Source organism: Pseudorasbora parva, chromosome 3 (assembly GCF_024679245.1).
Source record: "Pseudorasbora parva isolate DD20220531a chromosome 3, ASM2467924v1, whole genome shotgun sequence".
NCBI lineage: Eukaryota > Metazoa > Chordata > Actinopteri > Cypriniformes > Gobionidae > Pseudorasbora > Pseudorasbora parva.
In genome coordinates this window covers 56,553,031-56,570,487 of record NC_090174.1, presented here as the reverse complement: position 1 = coordinate 56,570,487, position 17,457 = coordinate 56,553,031, and the positions used below count along the sequence as shown (strand labels likewise).

Sequence of the window (17,457 nt, the reverse complement as noted above, 5' to 3'; positions counted from 1 at the left end):
GCAGCCTGTAATCTACACCAGGGTTTATGATGATAGTAAAATGCAAGACGTGTTAAGATGAGTTGGGTGAGTAACTAGTACCTTCCTGTGATCATCTTCAGAGTCTTTGTCAGAGGGCAGATGAACCACGCACTGAATTAGTTGCAGCACCAGAGCACTAACCATCTGAATATATATGGGCTCACCCTCTGCATCACTACTGTTCAACCTAAACACAGACAGAATCGACATGCATGCTTCATCACAAAACGGTTTAGGCAGAGCTGCAATCCAAATATAAATCGTTATATCAGTACCTGAAGTTCCTGAGACTGCGTTTGCTGGTGGGCAGTCTGGCCAAAGAGGTAAAGATCTCCTCTAAAATTAACTGTCTGTGCTTCTCGTAACGAGAGAAGACCTGAGCCACAGAGAGAAGCAAAATGCCTCCATTAGTACCATGTTTTGCAACACAGATACATGTGAACAAAGCAAGAATCAAAATGTACAATGCAAACATACACTGGCCTTAAACAAGTAAATAATACAGTTGATAAAAGGTGAAGCATGGTTTCTGTGACACTTGTGCCACCTAGCCAAACTACAAAAATAAAGCATGTTCAAACAACCCTCCAAACATAGCCTTTACAGGTGCTTGAAGCAAGCATGTCTCAGCAGGTAAAATTATGCTATTTTTAACAAAAGGTCCAAAATATTAGGAATGCTTTGAGCTGTGTTATGTCTTATGAGTAAGCAATTGAGCAGGCTAACACTATCTAGAGCGAACTAGAGCCCATCCGATGTAATGCATCAGTCATTGTCCCACACCAGCTAAACACGCTCTGGCTCCACCTGCTACAGTAGCCATGCCCCAAACTCTCACTATAAATTAAGCTGGAAAGTGAGCCAAGTGGACCGCTCTCAATGCTTTGATGGTGCCTGGGAGGCTCAATGTTTCATTTTTGGGAGAGATAAACCCATTAATGGCATACTCATAGTAGTCATTGAACAAATTGGGTTAAGAGATTGTTTAAACATGATTTTTTTCTTTAGTTGGAAAAACAAAACAAAAAACCTCCTAGCATTAATACAAAATTAGCATTTAAAGAAACTAAAGCGAAATGTGTGATTTGGGGGGGGGGGGGGGGGAATTGCCAAATTATTTTATTGTTATAGTAATTAAATATATTTTAATGAAATCATGCAATAAAGTTTAATGGCTGGTAAGCAATATTTATTCTTAATTTTCTTAAATGTTAAGAAATGTATTCAATGTATAATAGACTGAATTCACAGGGTTGGGCAGCTAATCTAAAATAAAATTTAAAAAAAACATACCGCCGTCACCAGCTTTATGGCACAGAGCTGCAGTTCACTGACATTCTCCACAAAGAAAGGAGTGATACCCATTGAAGAGACCTGCAGAAGAACAAAAACACTATCAAAATCAGAGAGTGATACAACACGTAATAAATGACAAAAATGTAGACAGTATACACAAGTACACTGCACCGATCAGTTTTCCCACCTGCAGTATTGTTGTATCAGTCATTAGCTGAATTTCCAGTAGCTCTGAGATGTTGCTGACCACGTCACACACTTTGTTATAGAGCATGACGATGACTCTCTGCTTGGCGGTGGAGCACTTGGCTCGCTTTGCTCTGGAGCTGAGCAAGGAACCTGAAACCACACATCGTTCATGTTATTTAGTAGTTAATTGACAATTACAAACACAATTTTATTCATTACAAAAATGTATTTTTACATTTTATTTTTAATTTAACAATTAAATTAATTTTTTTATTCATGCCTTAAAATAGCTTGAATGTAACTGTACCCCCACCTCCACAATTCACACCAGCTCAGAGATCCACTCTGTAAACTTTACTGCTGTAAACACTGCACCATGGTATCACTCTTTACAATGTTGGACACATAACTGTAATTAATATGCTTAGCCTTTTGCTTGACTACATTATCAAACAGCTAATAATGTGTTGCTAATGTTACACAAACCATGTTTGCATGCATTGGCTGGGCTAGCCTAAAAATACGCTTTTTGTAACGCTATTTGAGCTTAAGAAACAAGATTTATGGGACAGGTGATGTCTGATTTTGTTCCTGATTTGGAATATTTTATTTAATTGAGTTAGTTAAGACGCTTTTGAGATCTCAGAATTCCCTCATTCAGGACAGGATGGGACTTGGATGGCTGAAGGCGCTGTAAATATGGCTTCCAAGTGAACAGACGTTCCTTGAAAAGGACTTTGGTAGCTCTTCTTTTTGCACATTTGTCAAACAATTTATTTAGGCAAAGGCCTATAGCAGAAGTTAAGTCTCACCTCCTTTAGGGTTGACTCTGTAGACCGGATCATACTGCGGGTAAAGAGTGTTCTGCAGGTGAAACTTAGTGTACTGCAGAACTCTCTCTATCACATCCTCAATGTACACGGCTTTGGGCATGTGTGATGATGTCATGATGTTCAGTGCAGTTAGACACGCATCCGCTGACTTGGTCACACGCTCCATAATGAGATCCCGCCAGAGACGTTCCTCGTCCTCTCCTTCATTATCCTGATGAAGAGCAGAGGAGGTAAGAGTGAGGAAATGCAGTGGATTTTAAATGAAAGGCATCATCTTAAGTATAAAAGTGTTACCCAAAAAAACAAAACAAATATGAATAAGGAACAAAGTGCTGTTTACAAGGTTCATGAGTGTGGAAAGACTGGCTCCATCCAGAATGTTCTTCTCCAGGATGTTCAACAGTCTCACCAGTTTATCAGAAGGAATCTAAGCATTAGGGGGAAAAAAACAACAGAATATGAGGTATATAGCTAAAGTTGAGATTAAAGACAAAAGGAATTGTCTTGCTTATATTTATCATAAAAGCTCTGTGTTCATAAGATTTGGGAGAGGGAGAGGGAGAGGGAGAGGGAGAGGGAGAGGGAGAGAGAGAGAGAGAGAGAGAGAGATGGAAAATGGGCATGAAAAACTAAATTTTGTTTGGGGATTATTATTTTTTAAATAAACACTTATTCATTAAATTGATCAACAGTGACACCAAAGATATCTATAAAGTAATAGAGTTATTTCAATTAAATACTGTTCATCGGAAGTATCACAGTTCCCACAAAAAAATTATCCTATTAGAAGGATCATGTGACACTGAAGGCTGGAGTAGAGATGCTAAAAATTCTGCTTTAATCACAGGAATAAATTACATTTAGTAAATATATTACAACAAAAATATAATGCAACTAAAGTGCAGAATGAGACACCTTTAAAGACCCTATAAAGCGCTTATTATGGAAGTGATGTTCTCCTTCTGCAAAAATATTCCACTTCAAGACAGACAAGCCATCAAAATTGGTCCATTTCCTGCACTACTATATAGATTGATCACACACATGGGCTAGCCTAAAACCCACAAAACGTGTATCTCTTACCCTGCAGGTGATGCCCATGGCTTTTATCTTAGCAGATTCACTGCCCAATTCATTTAGCTGCTGTTTCCCCAACAACAGCTCCTGAGGGATCTCATCGTCATCTGAGAACACACAAACACAACAACATGGAGTCAGAGATGATCTTACTCAAAAAATGTGTTGGTACAGAACTTATAAAACAACAAACAAACAAAAACACAGATGTATTAACCCTACCCTGAGCAGTAAAGTCCACGTCCTCAAGATTCTCAAAGATGTTGTCAATACTCAACGAGAACCTCTTAAAAGTGGACGAGTCCATCATTTCTGGGGGAAAAGAGAGGGAAATCTTTTCAGTGAGCTTCATTCTGATAGAGAAAATTCAGAGCAATAATGAGGGAGGTGAAAGGGTTTACCTTCAGGTGTTAGCTTAGGCTCATATGCTTTCCTCTTTTTCTGCTTCTCTTTCGACTTTAAACGTCTTGCAACTGAAAGAATAAAAATCTCTAAATCAACTAACAGACCACTTATGCACATTTCAGATGATGACACTGTAGCTTAACTAAGTTTTTGAGCAAAGATTTGAATTCATTACTAAATTCTAATTAAGTTTTTCAATTTATTTTTTAATTGTTTAAAAGTGACAGTAAAGGTATTTGTTAAAAGAGTTCTATGAAAAAAATGCTGTTCTTTTGAACACTGTTCAAAGAACTCGGGGGAAAAAGTTTCCACAAAATTTTAAGCAGCAGAACTGTTTTCCACATTGGTAATAAGAAATGTTGAGCAGCAAATCAGCATATTAGAATTATTTCTGAAGGATCATGTGAAAATGAAGACTTGAGTAATGATGCTGAAAATTTAGCTTTGATCACAGGAATAAATTACATTTTAAAATATATTACACATAAAAAGCTGTTATTTAAAATGTTATTACTTCCTAAATTGTACTGTTTTTACTGTATTTTTGATTTAAAAAATGCAGTACAATCACAATTTGATCATGGTGAGAACAAGAAAATTCAGTCAAAAACATTTTTAAAAAATCTTACCAATACCAAACTTTTGAAGTGTATTGTATATAATGCAACTAAAATGCAGAATATGCATTATTAAATTCTAATGGAGACCGAATTGATTTCTTCTAACCATCACTAAGGCTGGGAGGAGGAGAATCTTCATCAGAGTCGTCGTATCGGCTGCCTGAGCCTCTGCGCACGTCATAATTTCCTCTTCGATGTTCTCCCGAACTCCTCCGGTCTCGATCCTCAAACTCCCATGCTCTATCGCGATCCTTCTTCTGACGTTTACGAGATGCTGGGGCAGAAAACAGTGGCAGATTTTTGTTGATGTGACTGAACAATTGACTGATTATTTTGAATTATGAATTTCCATCTACACAGTAAACATTTTTAAAGTTATAAATAAAACTATATTATAATTTACAAAATTATATTTTAGTCAATTCACTTTAAAAGTTCCAGTGTCATTTTGTGACTTGCTGTTTTATAAAAGAATTTTCATTTAGAAATCTTTTGTAAATTCCACAAATAATTAAATTCTACTCCAGTTTTTTTCACTCCAATAATGGAGCATCAGTGCTTAAACGGGTGAAATTATTGTTACACAGGGATGTACCTGAAGCCAAATACCTTATTTGGAAAAGAACCAAATAATGAATAATGCATTCTACGGAGCCCAATTTTAAATTGTTGCAGAGTTTGTTTGTTTTTTCTCAAAGGTTAAAGACCATTCCCCTTTGAGATGGGAGGAAAAAATATTTTTCAATGCTTTGCATTCACACACAAAAAAAATTGCATTCTCTCACCATTACATAGTTTGGTAATTATATTGTATATAATTTTCTGGCATCAGGGAGCCTCTATCAATTATCAGGGGTATTGAAATCGCTTTTGAATGTGTGCTCACTTTTTTACTTTCGCATATTCAAGATCTCATGGACTCTACAGGAAGTGGTAGTACTGACCACACATTTTACAAGAGAAGATATTTGTTAATGATGCTCAGTCATCTCGCCTTGGTCACTTCACTTTATAAGTGAAATCTGGCTGGCTTTCAGCATCAATTGTATAATTTAACTAAATGTTTTTTATTTCTATATAAAAAAATTAAAAAAAGCAAAATAACAGTGTTGTGGTGGGAAAGTAATGTTATCTGTGTACAGCCAAACACCATACAACACCGACTACTGAAGCAAGACTAACCGTGTCCCATTAGAGGCTCCGTAGAATGCGTTATTTATTTTTAGTGCCTTTCCAAATAAGGTATTCGGTTTCTGGTACATCACGATTATTACGTGTTTGTTCTTTATTTAATGGATGAATTGGAGAAGATAGTGAAGGTAATTCAGTCAACCAGTGTCCAGCATGGATGTGAACTCCATCAACACTTTAAAAAGCATCTCAGGATGCATCACTTTAACATTGCTGAGAAAATGTTACGTATTATTAAGCAGGTTTTCTAGATTTGGCATTTTTGTGGAGTTGACCGTGATCACTGCAGTGGTGAAAAGCAGTGCTACTCACAGATCTCCTCGTCCTCTGAGCTGTCCTCTGCATATTTAGGCTTCTCGTTAACAGTGCTGCGCTTGCGCTTGTTCATCTTCACCCGCTCACACAGTGGCATAGTGGACTCGATCTCTGCCAGCAGCTCAGGAGGAAGATCCTTCAGCACTGAAGGGTCTATTCCACCTGTACATAAAGATTTACATTCAACTTGCACTGAAATGTAGCATACATCATGTCTTGCTTAACACATTTATTTTGTCATTATTTGCTATATCCAGCAAAGTAAACTCTCAGATTGAAGGATGATTCTCACAAAACTATATTTTCTGCAAGCTTTTTTCAAGGTAGATTTAGGTGTCCTCCTAAAAAATATATATATACATATTCAAATCTCCTAATCTGCAAATATAAGTCCATATAATTAATACATTTATGCACACCAAAGCACACTCAGAAAAAAAGATAAAAATTGGAGAACAAAACTCAATTCAGTGTACCGTGTAATATTCCAGCCTGCACTGTGCTGAAGATAAATGCCAAAGTCAGGCAACGCAAACCTGTTTCACAACTAGAAACAATATCACCAACCCGTTAGCACAAGCAGAAAGAAGGAAATGTATTATTTAATTTTATGTTGTTTGTCATGTTCTGACAATAAAAAGTAGTTTTAAACCACAATTAACGGTCTGGTTTCTAAAACTTTGGAAAGAAAGAAATATTTGACTCTGGCACTAGAAATGCACCGAAATAACTCTGGGCTGAAACATTATTTTTATTTTTTTTACATACTAGCCAATAAAATAAAATAACCACACTTTTATTTAAAATGTCAAATATTTCTTTCTTTCCAAAGTTTTAGAAACCAGACCGTTAATTGTGGTTTAAAACTACTTTTTTATTGTCAGAACATGACAAACAACATAAAATTAAATAATACATTTCTTTCTTTCTGCTTGTGCTAACGGGTTGGTGATATTGTTTCTAGTTGTGAAAGAGGTTTGCGTTGCCTGACTTTGGCATATATCTTCAGCACGGTGCAGGCTGGAATATTAATAATATTATGTTTTGTCTTAGAAATGCACATTTGACATTGAGTTGAAAGTAGTAGTAGCTTTGCAGATGTAAATTTATGGTCATTAAAGGTCCAATGGCATGATTCTTATTTTATGAGGTTTTTCAACATTAATATGAGTTCCCCTAGCCTGAATGTTTTCCCTAAGTCGCTAGAAATTTTGATCAGTATAAAACGAGTTCAGGCTGTCTTTCTCTGCCTTTGAATTCTCCTATTATGACGTCATACCAGGAAAGGTTACCGCCCCTTCCTCTGCTTTGCCCGCCCAGAGAATTAGTAGAAAAAGGAGACAGTTTTATCAGTGGATGTCAGCAGCAGCACAGACTTTACCATAAGGATTTAACAGCACCGCCACAAACAGTGAGTAACAGTGTTCATTAATGCCTGATCTGGGATCAGTGAGTTCTGATGTGTAGCTAATCATTCAAGTTCACACAGACTTTCTTTCTAAATCGTTTAAAACTGTCAGTCCTGCAGCTGGCCGTCTTCATGCATCAGTGAATAAAGCAGTGACTAAAACCATCAACTTCACGTCATTTCTGTTAGCAGCATGAAACAAATCTGTTATTTAAATGATTAAACTACAGAGAGCGATCAAAGAACACTCTTTATAATGTTCGGATTGGTCAATCACACATTCGAGTGACGCTGTTCATTATGTTCAACAGAAGCTCTTACTCTATTCATGTCGATGTCGTGTTTGCTGTTAGCTGTGGTGAAAGCATTTTGTGAGAGAAATAACGTTGCAAAGTTCACTCGTGTTTATTCAGAGCTCTCAGAGACAAACTAAATAAACTTGCGCTCTCAAAAACCGGTGCAATAACACTTCCTCAACAATCCTTCCCCAGCTCCGTCTCTCTCTCGACTGGCAGCGCTGCAGCTGCTCTGCTTGCCTGACTAAACCACGCCCCCATCCGCACGTTATCTAATTTTAAATGCAAAAATGTCAGCCAATCACAACAGTGGATGTTTTCACTGAAGACTCAGAGCAGACACGCCTCTTGAAACAGAGCATTCTAAACAGAGGGCTAATATCAGTACAGAAAGGAAGGGTAGAAAAGTCCTCACGTCTCCTGCAGAGCCTGGAATATGACGTGTATCAATGATGTGCCGTTTTTGCTATCCTTGAGTGTCGCTTTTAGTGATCGACCGATATTGATTTTTTTATAACCGGTGCCGATACCGATTATTTGCATGTTTATGTGCCGATAACCGATATATAAAACCCATATTTATTTGTGTTCTGTTTTTTACAATTATAGCAACAGCACTGAACTGAGCTTTTTAAACACTGTAATTTTTGCAGTCTCACTCCCTTAAATACAGAACAAAAAGACATTTATATCAATAAATAGTCCGATTTTTTTTAAATACAGTGCAAAGTCTTTTTAACATAGATGCTATTTTACCTTTTTATTTATAAATACAGCCATATTAACAACAGGCAAAATGCAAAGTTTAATGTTTTCAATTGGAGAACATAAATAAATGAGAGTTGAGTCTAGCAACTCCCCATATGAGCATATATATAAGCATTCATTTTAAACTACAGTTTTAAAAGGTTTAGGCAATGTGATTAATAGACTAAAGAGTGAATATTCTCTGGAATATGCAAACATTGTAATAGCTATGATGTATTTGTGGGTTTGTTTATTTTTCTTAAAGAGTCCATCTCATCTAGTACGATATCAAAATTAATGTTTGTGTCAGTCTATGAAATCCTGATGACAGAGCGCTGTATTTATCTCTGCATTTAACTTACACGTCTCGCGGAGATGGGCATAATAATTCCTTTTCACGGAGCTTTAATTAATTAGATGTTTATTATATAAATGTTATATAGCTAAAATAATTTAAGGAGTTTTAAACGAGTCAGTCTTGTTTGATCTAGCCTATATTATGCTGGAGCAACAACTCTGTGAGAGAACGGCTGAATGCGACTAAGAATAAACACACAGAGAGAAATAAGTTTGGCGCTTTTATTTCCAACAAGCTCTTATTCATGGATGTTTTATTTTATTCATGTGAAATTATGTCTGTATTGTGACATGACGGATTACCTGACTGACTCCACCCTGAGTTTGTCTCTACTTAGCGCCAAGTTTAAACTACAAACATATCATCTCATAGTGTTGCACTATTTACCGGTACAAGAAAAGTATTGCGATACATATTTACATTCGTCACCGCTTCCAAAAAAATTTTTTGCCAGTAAAACGTGTGGTCTTTTGATGAGCAGGTTAAAAGCTGCATGCCGTGATTTTTAGTTTGATTGGGTATAATATATATTGAGTAAATGTCCAAAGCTTATCATCATCAACATGAATTTTACTGCGATTCGATATGATATCTTTTATCGGCCCAGCCTTGGAAAAAAACAAACACATAAACCACCTGTCTTGACCTCACTGCATTATATACTACAGTACACGGATACATTCGGAATTACTAAACACAGTTATTAACAATTAAATGTTTTGTGGAAAACGTACTGAAACATGTCTGTGCATAAATGCAATGTGTGATAAGTGCACTGAGAGCACATATACATGGTTTGTTTTGCACATTAATGATATTAACAAACTCGCGTGCGCTTACTGTCTGACTTCTGTACATTTCTGCAAGCGTCTTTACCTTGAATACAATTCTCATCCATTAAAACTTTACTACCGAGAAGCTGTTTGCTTCCATCCAGTCGAAAAACATAGTTTGCATTTCATCTGGCCATACAGCGATGGGATGTTTTGATGTTCAATTCAGTCTGTTTTTCACACAGGCGATACGTGAGACCTCGCGCTCTTCAGAAACAATGACAGAATATAACAGAGCTTGTGTTTTAAAGCTAAACAGACACTGAAAGAAGTAATCCACTGAAAACTGGCCACTCTGCCATCTCTGGTGTAATAAGCCTGGTTCTCTTTACATTAGGGCTGTTTTTGACTGATTGACTAAACACTTAGTGGCTTAAAATTATCTGATCACAAACATAGAAGTAAAACTGGGTTAAAGGGTTAGAACTAGGGCTGGGCGATAAATCAATTTTATCGATTAATTCGAATTTGTAGTTTCATGTCGATTTTTGTGAATGAAAATCGGTTTTCTCTTTCAAATCTGCCGACGCACCTTCTGGGCTCCCGTAATGGCTCAGCCCTCCCCCGCGTGTTTGCCAGTACCACAGAGATACACAAACAAGGATAGCGTCTAACAACATGTGTCATTGGTTCAGTTTTTCACAGAACAATTAACAATACCCCGCTGCAAAGTGTGTTTAAAGTCTGAACGGAGCTGCGCTCATTTGAGCTGCGCGGACAACGAATGCAGCGCGAGCTCATACACAGGCTGATCTCATGACAGACGCGATAAATCGCTGGAGATCCAGTGAGAGAGCGCTTAAATTCACCACAGAATTAATAATATCGCTACTGTGATCTAGTTGAAGCGTTCAGCGCAGAATTCTGTTAAAAACCACAGATATCAGATCAAACAGAGCTGACGTGGAGACAACATGAGCGAAGGTCAGGGCTTTCAGTCACAAATCACCAACATTCACCATGATTTACTGTAGTAAAATCACATGGATTTAATGTTGTTGTCATTATTTATCTCAGGATTCGTACAACCTTTTGAGATTGAAATTCAAGCACTTTCCAATGGTTTCGTACACTTATTTGTACACTTACTGCACTTTTTTCCAGCACTTCAAAGCTCTAAATATCCAAAATATGCTATTTTTAATGTGATGGTTTGTAAAACTAAAAGTTTAAAGGGGTCTCGTGAAAGAAATAGTCTTTTAGATTATTTTTTTAATGTTTAATCCATTTTGTGGCAAACAAGCATTTTTTATTAAAAAAAGATATGCAGTGCTGGAGTGCCCACCACTATAACCAGCAGAAGAGCACGTATTGATTTATTAGCCATTTCCACTCCCTAATATATGGAGAAAAGTACGAAGTCACCAAGTCTCATGAAAAACAAAATTACACAGAAAGCAAGTAAAGAGCTCATTTAATAATAACTGAAGCTGTCGGTCAGTTCAGTGTGACTATTGAAGAACAATGGTAATCTATACTTAATAAGAGCATAACATTTACATTTTCCCTATACTTTTTTTGCACATTACTGTTGTTAATAAAAGTTAATTTCATCTGCAAACCTTTGATATGTATACTGTATATTGCAAAAGATATGGTGCCCATTTATACTGTGGAATGGTCTGGGTTATTCCCATGCTGAAAGTTTTGCACCCCAGGTAGGCACTCTACCAAGCCGCAAATATTTTACCTAAACAAAATAAAGTTAAAACTTGTTTTGAACAATTTCTTTGTCATTAAAAAAATAAAAAAATAAAAAAAATAATAAAATCGATTAAAATCTTAAATCGAATGTTTTGGCAAAAAATCGGGAATTTTTTTTTTGTCATATCGCCCAGCCCTAGTTAGAACAGAAATTTCCACCTTCCAGGTTTATAGGTGTTTGCACCATTGTAGATGCTCAGTTTGATAAACTCCCGACTTCTAAGATTTTATAACTGTGTGATGTAAATTATGTTTTTGTGCTTCATTCATTTGCGTTAAATTATTTAAAAGCGTTAAGGATTTTTAATTCATCGCATGCATTAATGTTGACAGCCCTAATAGAAATATTTAGAAAAAGAAAAGAAATGTGACAAAAGTTAAACAAAATTACTAAAACTAAAATGCAAACTGAAATACTAAAAATAAAAGCCAATTCAAAATAATAACAAATACTAAATAACACTAGAACAACTCTGATCATGACAATCATACCAAAAATTCAACAACAATTCAAAAACATCAGCCATTACTAATTATATAGCATTACGTTTAAATAAAATGTAAGTACAAAATACAACCATTTATTTAATAGTACTATTACCATTTTTCCTTTATGTATTCTATATTTCGATTTCTCACACAACAAAGTCTGGCTATATAAATGAGACACTATTCAGCGACATCCACTGATAAGAACCATTTCAAAGTGTTAAAAACCCCAAAGCGTTAATGGTTCAGCTCTTACCAGCGGGAAACCCCAAGAAACAACGTGCATAACTGCTCTCACACAAGAAAGTAATATATCTCCATGCCTGGCTGTTCATCCAATTCAAAAGGAAAAACCATCATGTTCTCAGAGTGGGAAACCGTCATTCAAACTGGAATTAGAATAAAAGATAAAAGGAGTTCCCCTACCTTTCCCAGATCTCCCAGAGGAGAGTCTGTTCTTGCCAGACTTGGAACCACGCGAGTCTCTCTCTCTCATGAGCCTCTGCACTTCATCTATGGAGAGTTTCTGCAGAACGACCACAGGCTTGACGCTCTTCTTCACGTCTATCTCGGGTTCTAGTCTCTCTAGCCTCACGCACGGCTGTTTCCAGCCTTCTGGAAGATCTCCGCCTCCGTGATCGCTCCCTTTTCGGATTTTGGGAATGGTGAAGTTCTTAAGCACTCCCGAATTGGCGTTATCACCGAGCATGTATGGAGGAAGTTCGACCGGTTTACTCCCAGACTGAGCAGCACGCTGCGTGCCGCCTTCAGGTCTATGTTTCTGCCGTGGGGTATCGGGCTGCTTGTCATCATGGCGATGCCGGTGTTCTGGAGCGTGGTCGTGCTTGTGTTTGACGGCCTTCGGGGTGACGCCCTCCTGCGGCTCCTGAGGCCATCGCTGAGCCTCGCTGGCAGGGATAGGCATGCCCATGCATGCGTCCTCCACTCTTCCTGCTTGCTCCAAACTCACTTGCAAGCCTGGTCGGCTGGCGCTGGTGCCGGCAGCACTGGCCTCTTGAGGGGCCAGCCTGTGCCCTGCATTAGCCCCTCCTCCCCCACCTGGAGCCCCAGAGCCTGAGCCAGCTGTGCCAGCTGCACCAGGCTCCTGCGGGTGGGAGTCCTGTTTACGCTTCTTCAAAGGCTTATCTACAGAGAGAAAAAGACATGCATGAGACATTGAATTTCACGTGTACAGGTCATATTTTAAAACCACCAAACTCTTATTTATAAAAATAATGCAGTGTTTCCCCTACCATTGTTTTGGGGGGGTGGCCCGCCCCCTCAAAACGACCCCCCGCCCCCCCTGAAAGAATGATAAAAATTATTTGTCATTAACGTCGAGTCAGTTGCTGCAACTGTTACTTGCCCACTCGCGTCAATGCTGCATCTTCACGGAAGATTATAATGTGTGCATTATAAAAAAGTAAGCGCTCATGGGCGAGAAAGTGTCTCTCAGTTTTGTACCCGTGAAGCACAGCAAGCGTCTATCGCTCGTCCCGAGTCGACATTGCATTCAGTAATATTAATTTGTTTTGATTTATATGCTGTTTAGTGTTTAATGTTGATGATTGCATCATTTCCCATTTGCATCACATATGATGTCAGTCATTTCTGCTGCTTTTTCTTCGCCTGTTTTTATCAGGAGATGCTGTATTCGTTCGGGAGATGCGTAATAGCGCCTCCTACCGTATAACAGTAGAAGCCGGATTATTGTCGATATAACAAAACAGTAAGAAAAGAAAAAAGAAAAAAAAAACTGACTGAATAACTTTCAATAAGGATTAATCTATATTTATATGCCATGATATATAATTTCATGCAGGCTATGCAGTGATAGCCTGCATAGATTTACATTTGATTACTATTTTTGTACCTGAAAATCTAGTTTAGACCTACATTGAAAACATTTGTAACTATTCATTTGTAGGTTTGTTCTGCTTTATTTATGTGCAGTTGCTCATAATTTTATTAGCTGTTTGTATTTTATTACTGAGTGTCTTAACAATATTTTAAATATATACGAGTTAGGCTAGTAGTTTTTGAAATCATAACCTTACTTATTAAAGTTACATGGAGCAAAAACAATATTGGGAATATTTTATTTTATTACTTTTTTTGTGGTAGTCAAATTTGAACCTAACTGAGCCAGTAGAATAAATCCTTTTCATTGAGTCCTTAAATAAATAAAAATAAAAACACTGACACATAAGCTCCATGTAGAACGGAGAAGATGACAATCCTAAACAGAGAAGATCAGGTTTTTTTTTCTTTCTTAAAAAACAACAAAATCCAGAGAAACAACTCAAGCAAAGCCTCCTTTGTTGTGATGGACATAGCTGTGTGATGTATAAATAAATGTTATTTATTTAACAAATGTATGAGTATACATTTCCGCTCTAGAAATGCACATATACAAACAACAGCCTACTGCGCACCACGTCTACGACGACACCACGTGACGCCTGCTCCGTGACACTAGTAATTTCGGGATGTCCCCATCATAGTCTAGAAAAAAATCCCAGGGGAAACACTGTAATGTCATAATATAGCAAGATCCTAAAACAGGATTTTCTTTGATTTTGCATTTGTACATCTTTGCAGTTACACTACCGTTGCAAAGTTGTTTTTTAAATAAATTAATACTTCCATTCTAGCCTGGATGCCAGACGAATCATTAAATTCTTTTCTTTTTTTTCAACACCGGCAAATATTGTTTATTTCAGCGTGCGTGCAGACAGGGTTGCCAAGTTTTTACAACAAAACCTGCCAACTACTAGCCCTAAACAATAGCTTCTCCTAAAAAAAATGATGTTTGGGGTAAAATGTGTTATTTTGGCACGGTTGCCTGCTAAAATACGCACTCATGGGTCTATATCTCACATAATAGTCGCTTCAACCCGCGAAAAAAAACCCGCAGACTTGGCAACACAGTGCAGTTGAGCTCTGTTGACGTCGCTCCGTTGCTCTGATTGGTTGTAGGTCTATCCAATTGAGGTCTTTCCTGGTCGGTTGAAACACGCCCCATAATCACAGCCCAATGGAGCAGTTTCAGACTCATATTCTGACTAGAATTGTGTATGACCACGTCAGGCTACTTCTATTCAGCAAGGACACATTAAATTGATCAAAAGTGACAGTTAAGGATGCTCATAATTAACTAGTTCACCAACATTAACAATTTTGACCAATTTATATTATCAGTTAACTGGTTTAAAAGATAATTTGTAAATGGTAAAAAATAAGCTTCCTATTTAATATAGCATTTTTTATATTTAGAAGCACATTAATTTGATTTTACCACCAGGTGGCGCTGGCTCTGAACTTCTCAGGCTTCTTCAGGGCATCATACCAATGACCCATACCAAGTTTCATAACGGTACGTTAATGCGTTCATGAAATACAGCATTTTATGACAAAATTTAATATGGTCAATGGCCAAAATAGCCGATATGGAGAAAACTGATATCATTCAACTCAGCATGTTGCCCCGAATCTCACTAGACCACTTTTATAATTTTTTGGCAAACCGTTTAGAAGTTATTAGCAAAGATTTAAAAAAAAAAATATCATCACCGAACCAGTAGGTGGCATGTAGCCTCAGGTCATGCTTGTGATGATGTGTACCAAATTAATGTTTGGTGCAATTAATAAAAAAATGAAATATATAATCATAGAAATAAAAGAAGAAACAAATATTTTATAATATTACGGTTTTACTGTATTTGTGATCAAACAAATGCAGTCTTTGAGAGCATCGTTCAACAATGTGATGTCAACAAAGAGACTTCTTTCAACAATGTGAACAAAAATGCATTGCTAAAGTTAGTTCAACATGAGCAGGGTTCAGGGATGACTGATATATCAGTAACCATATGCCATAGTATTTTATTTTTCAAGATTCCCATATCAGCGCAAATATTAGTTTCGAAGACATCCTGCATCATACCTTTGTCCTGCACCTCTTTAGCACTACGTTCAGTTTCCATGGCCGCTTCACTTTCCATCCTTTCTATTGCAGCAAGAGCCTCCACAAGTTCTCCTTCTGGGTCTGAACCCGGGTACATTCCCCCAAGATCGACCTCCGCTGGCCTCGACCGTGACTGCCTCAGAATCAGCTTAGTGTGACTTAGTGTGTCTTTTGCTGGCGAGCCCACAATATCATACACCGCAGCCTTATCGGCGGGGTCCCGCTCTCCCTCATTAGGCTTCAGACCGCGCTGCTTGTCCGGGGAGCCCAGATGCATGTCTTGAGCCCCATCGCAAGGAGGGGTGTAAGGTGGAGATGACTGCAGTATGTGAGACGTGAAACCCGTCCTCATCTGATCCTAGAAGTTTAGAGGGGAAAATGAAAAATCAGAACAGCTTCTTAAGACCACCTGATCACAGTTATTTAATTTAACCACAGGCATTTCAGATAACCACAATTATTGTGTTCAAACGGTGTTGCTCTGCTGATTTTGCAAAAAATTTAGTCACTTCGTCACTTATTTTTGTGGCGGCAGAGGCTCAGTGAGACATTGAATTTTCCGGGGCGGCAGTGGCTCAAACCCTAAAACTGATAATTAATCATCATAAATCATAATTATTACTTGGAGAGCATTAATGGTCAGCCAAGTTTCATAATCTGGACAGCCTTAGATCTTCTACCTTATTCTCATGAACATTTCTCATGCCTCCTGGAATCATCGGACTTGCTACTGAACCTGGAAAAAAACCAGAATGAAGTCTAAATTAGCCAGAAAACTGAGATGGAACTCAATGTATGGAAGAGCTGCTCTAAAGGGCTGCCTGTGTGTGTCTTTGTGCAGACCTTGCTGTAGGTGCTGGTGTTGACTGTAGGCTGGAGGGTGGGGGTACTGTCTGTAGCCGGTAGCAGGGCTCTGGGGGGCATATGGGCTGGGCACTGGGCTGCTCTGCTGAGGCAAAAACCGTCCACCAGAACCAGACTGTCCTGCCACAAAACGCCTATCACAAGGAACAAGAGAGGACATTGTCAACAAAGAGACTATTACACTTAGTTGCCAACACTGAATTGTTAAAAAAAATTTTTTAACATCAATTATTTATTTTAAATAATCATCTTTCATAACGAGAGAGAGAATGTAACAGTAGCCAAATAAAACATATGATTACTAAGCTGATAATATTTTATGTTGGAGAAAGAGAAGAAAAAAAAAACAATCGATTGCGAATTAAAATGTAATATATATTAATAATAGTTGTTATTATTAGCCATTTATATGACTAAATCAGAGGTTTTCCTGGAACAAAAAGAGGCCGATGTGGTACCATCCTGATCATGTGCACACATGCACACGTGCCATGCCTTCAACTGGCTAAAGCAAAGACTTAAAAAATAGGAGGCTGAAATGTTCTGTGGTTGTGCACTGGGTAGATAAAATAAATAAATGGCTTTAATGCAAAGTTTAACTACCTTACGTTATGTTTATGTTCAACTACACTGCCAAAGGGCAAGGTGACAGCTGCATTAGAGCTTCAATTAGGGTCATGACACAAAACACAATTTATAAGATTAATACTACTCAAAATAAATTTCAAACCATGATTGAGTGTTTGTAATAACTTTGATTGTGATCTAATGTGAATTTTAGTCATATAATGTAGTTTCATTTTTATTCACATAAAAATCACATTCAAATCATGTCATACTTGGA

The 17,457-nt window shown here is 37.6% G+C and overlaps 1 protein-coding gene across 4 annotated transcripts in view; it reads right to left on the bottom strand.

The window, feature by feature from the left end:
• The window catches only part of nipbla (NIPBL cohesin loading factor a), a 54,144-nt gene that overhangs the window by 17,256 nt on the left and 19,431 nt on the right, over positions 1–17,457 (bottom strand). For all 4 annotated transcript variants that reach the window (XM_067439591.1, XM_067439594.1, XM_067439593.1 and 1 more), the window contains exons 6-20: positions 16,593–16,747; positions 16,430–16,485; positions 15,729–16,107; positions 12,209–12,928; positions 5,945–6,109; positions 4,548–4,715; positions 3,818–3,889; positions 3,639–3,728; positions 3,423–3,523; positions 2,680–2,766; positions 2,319–2,550; positions 1,505–1,656; positions 1,315–1,395; positions 297–397; positions 82–208 (exon numbers count right to left, since the gene is read on the bottom strand). In XM_067439591.1, the coding sequence (XP_067295692.1) occupies positions 82–208; positions 297–397; positions 1,315–1,395; positions 1,505–1,656; positions 2,319–2,550; positions 2,680–2,766; positions 3,423–3,523; positions 3,639–3,728; positions 3,818–3,889; positions 4,548–4,715; positions 5,945–6,109; positions 12,209–12,928; positions 15,729–16,107; positions 16,430–16,485; positions 16,593–16,747 (2,686 nt within the window). The remainder of the gene's footprint in view (positions 1–81; positions 209–296; positions 398–1,314; positions 1,396–1,504; positions 1,657–2,318; positions 2,551–2,679; positions 2,767–3,422; positions 3,524–3,638; positions 3,729–3,817; positions 3,890–4,547; positions 4,716–5,944; positions 6,110–12,208; positions 12,929–15,728; positions 16,108–16,429; positions 16,486–16,592; positions 16,748–17,457) is intronic.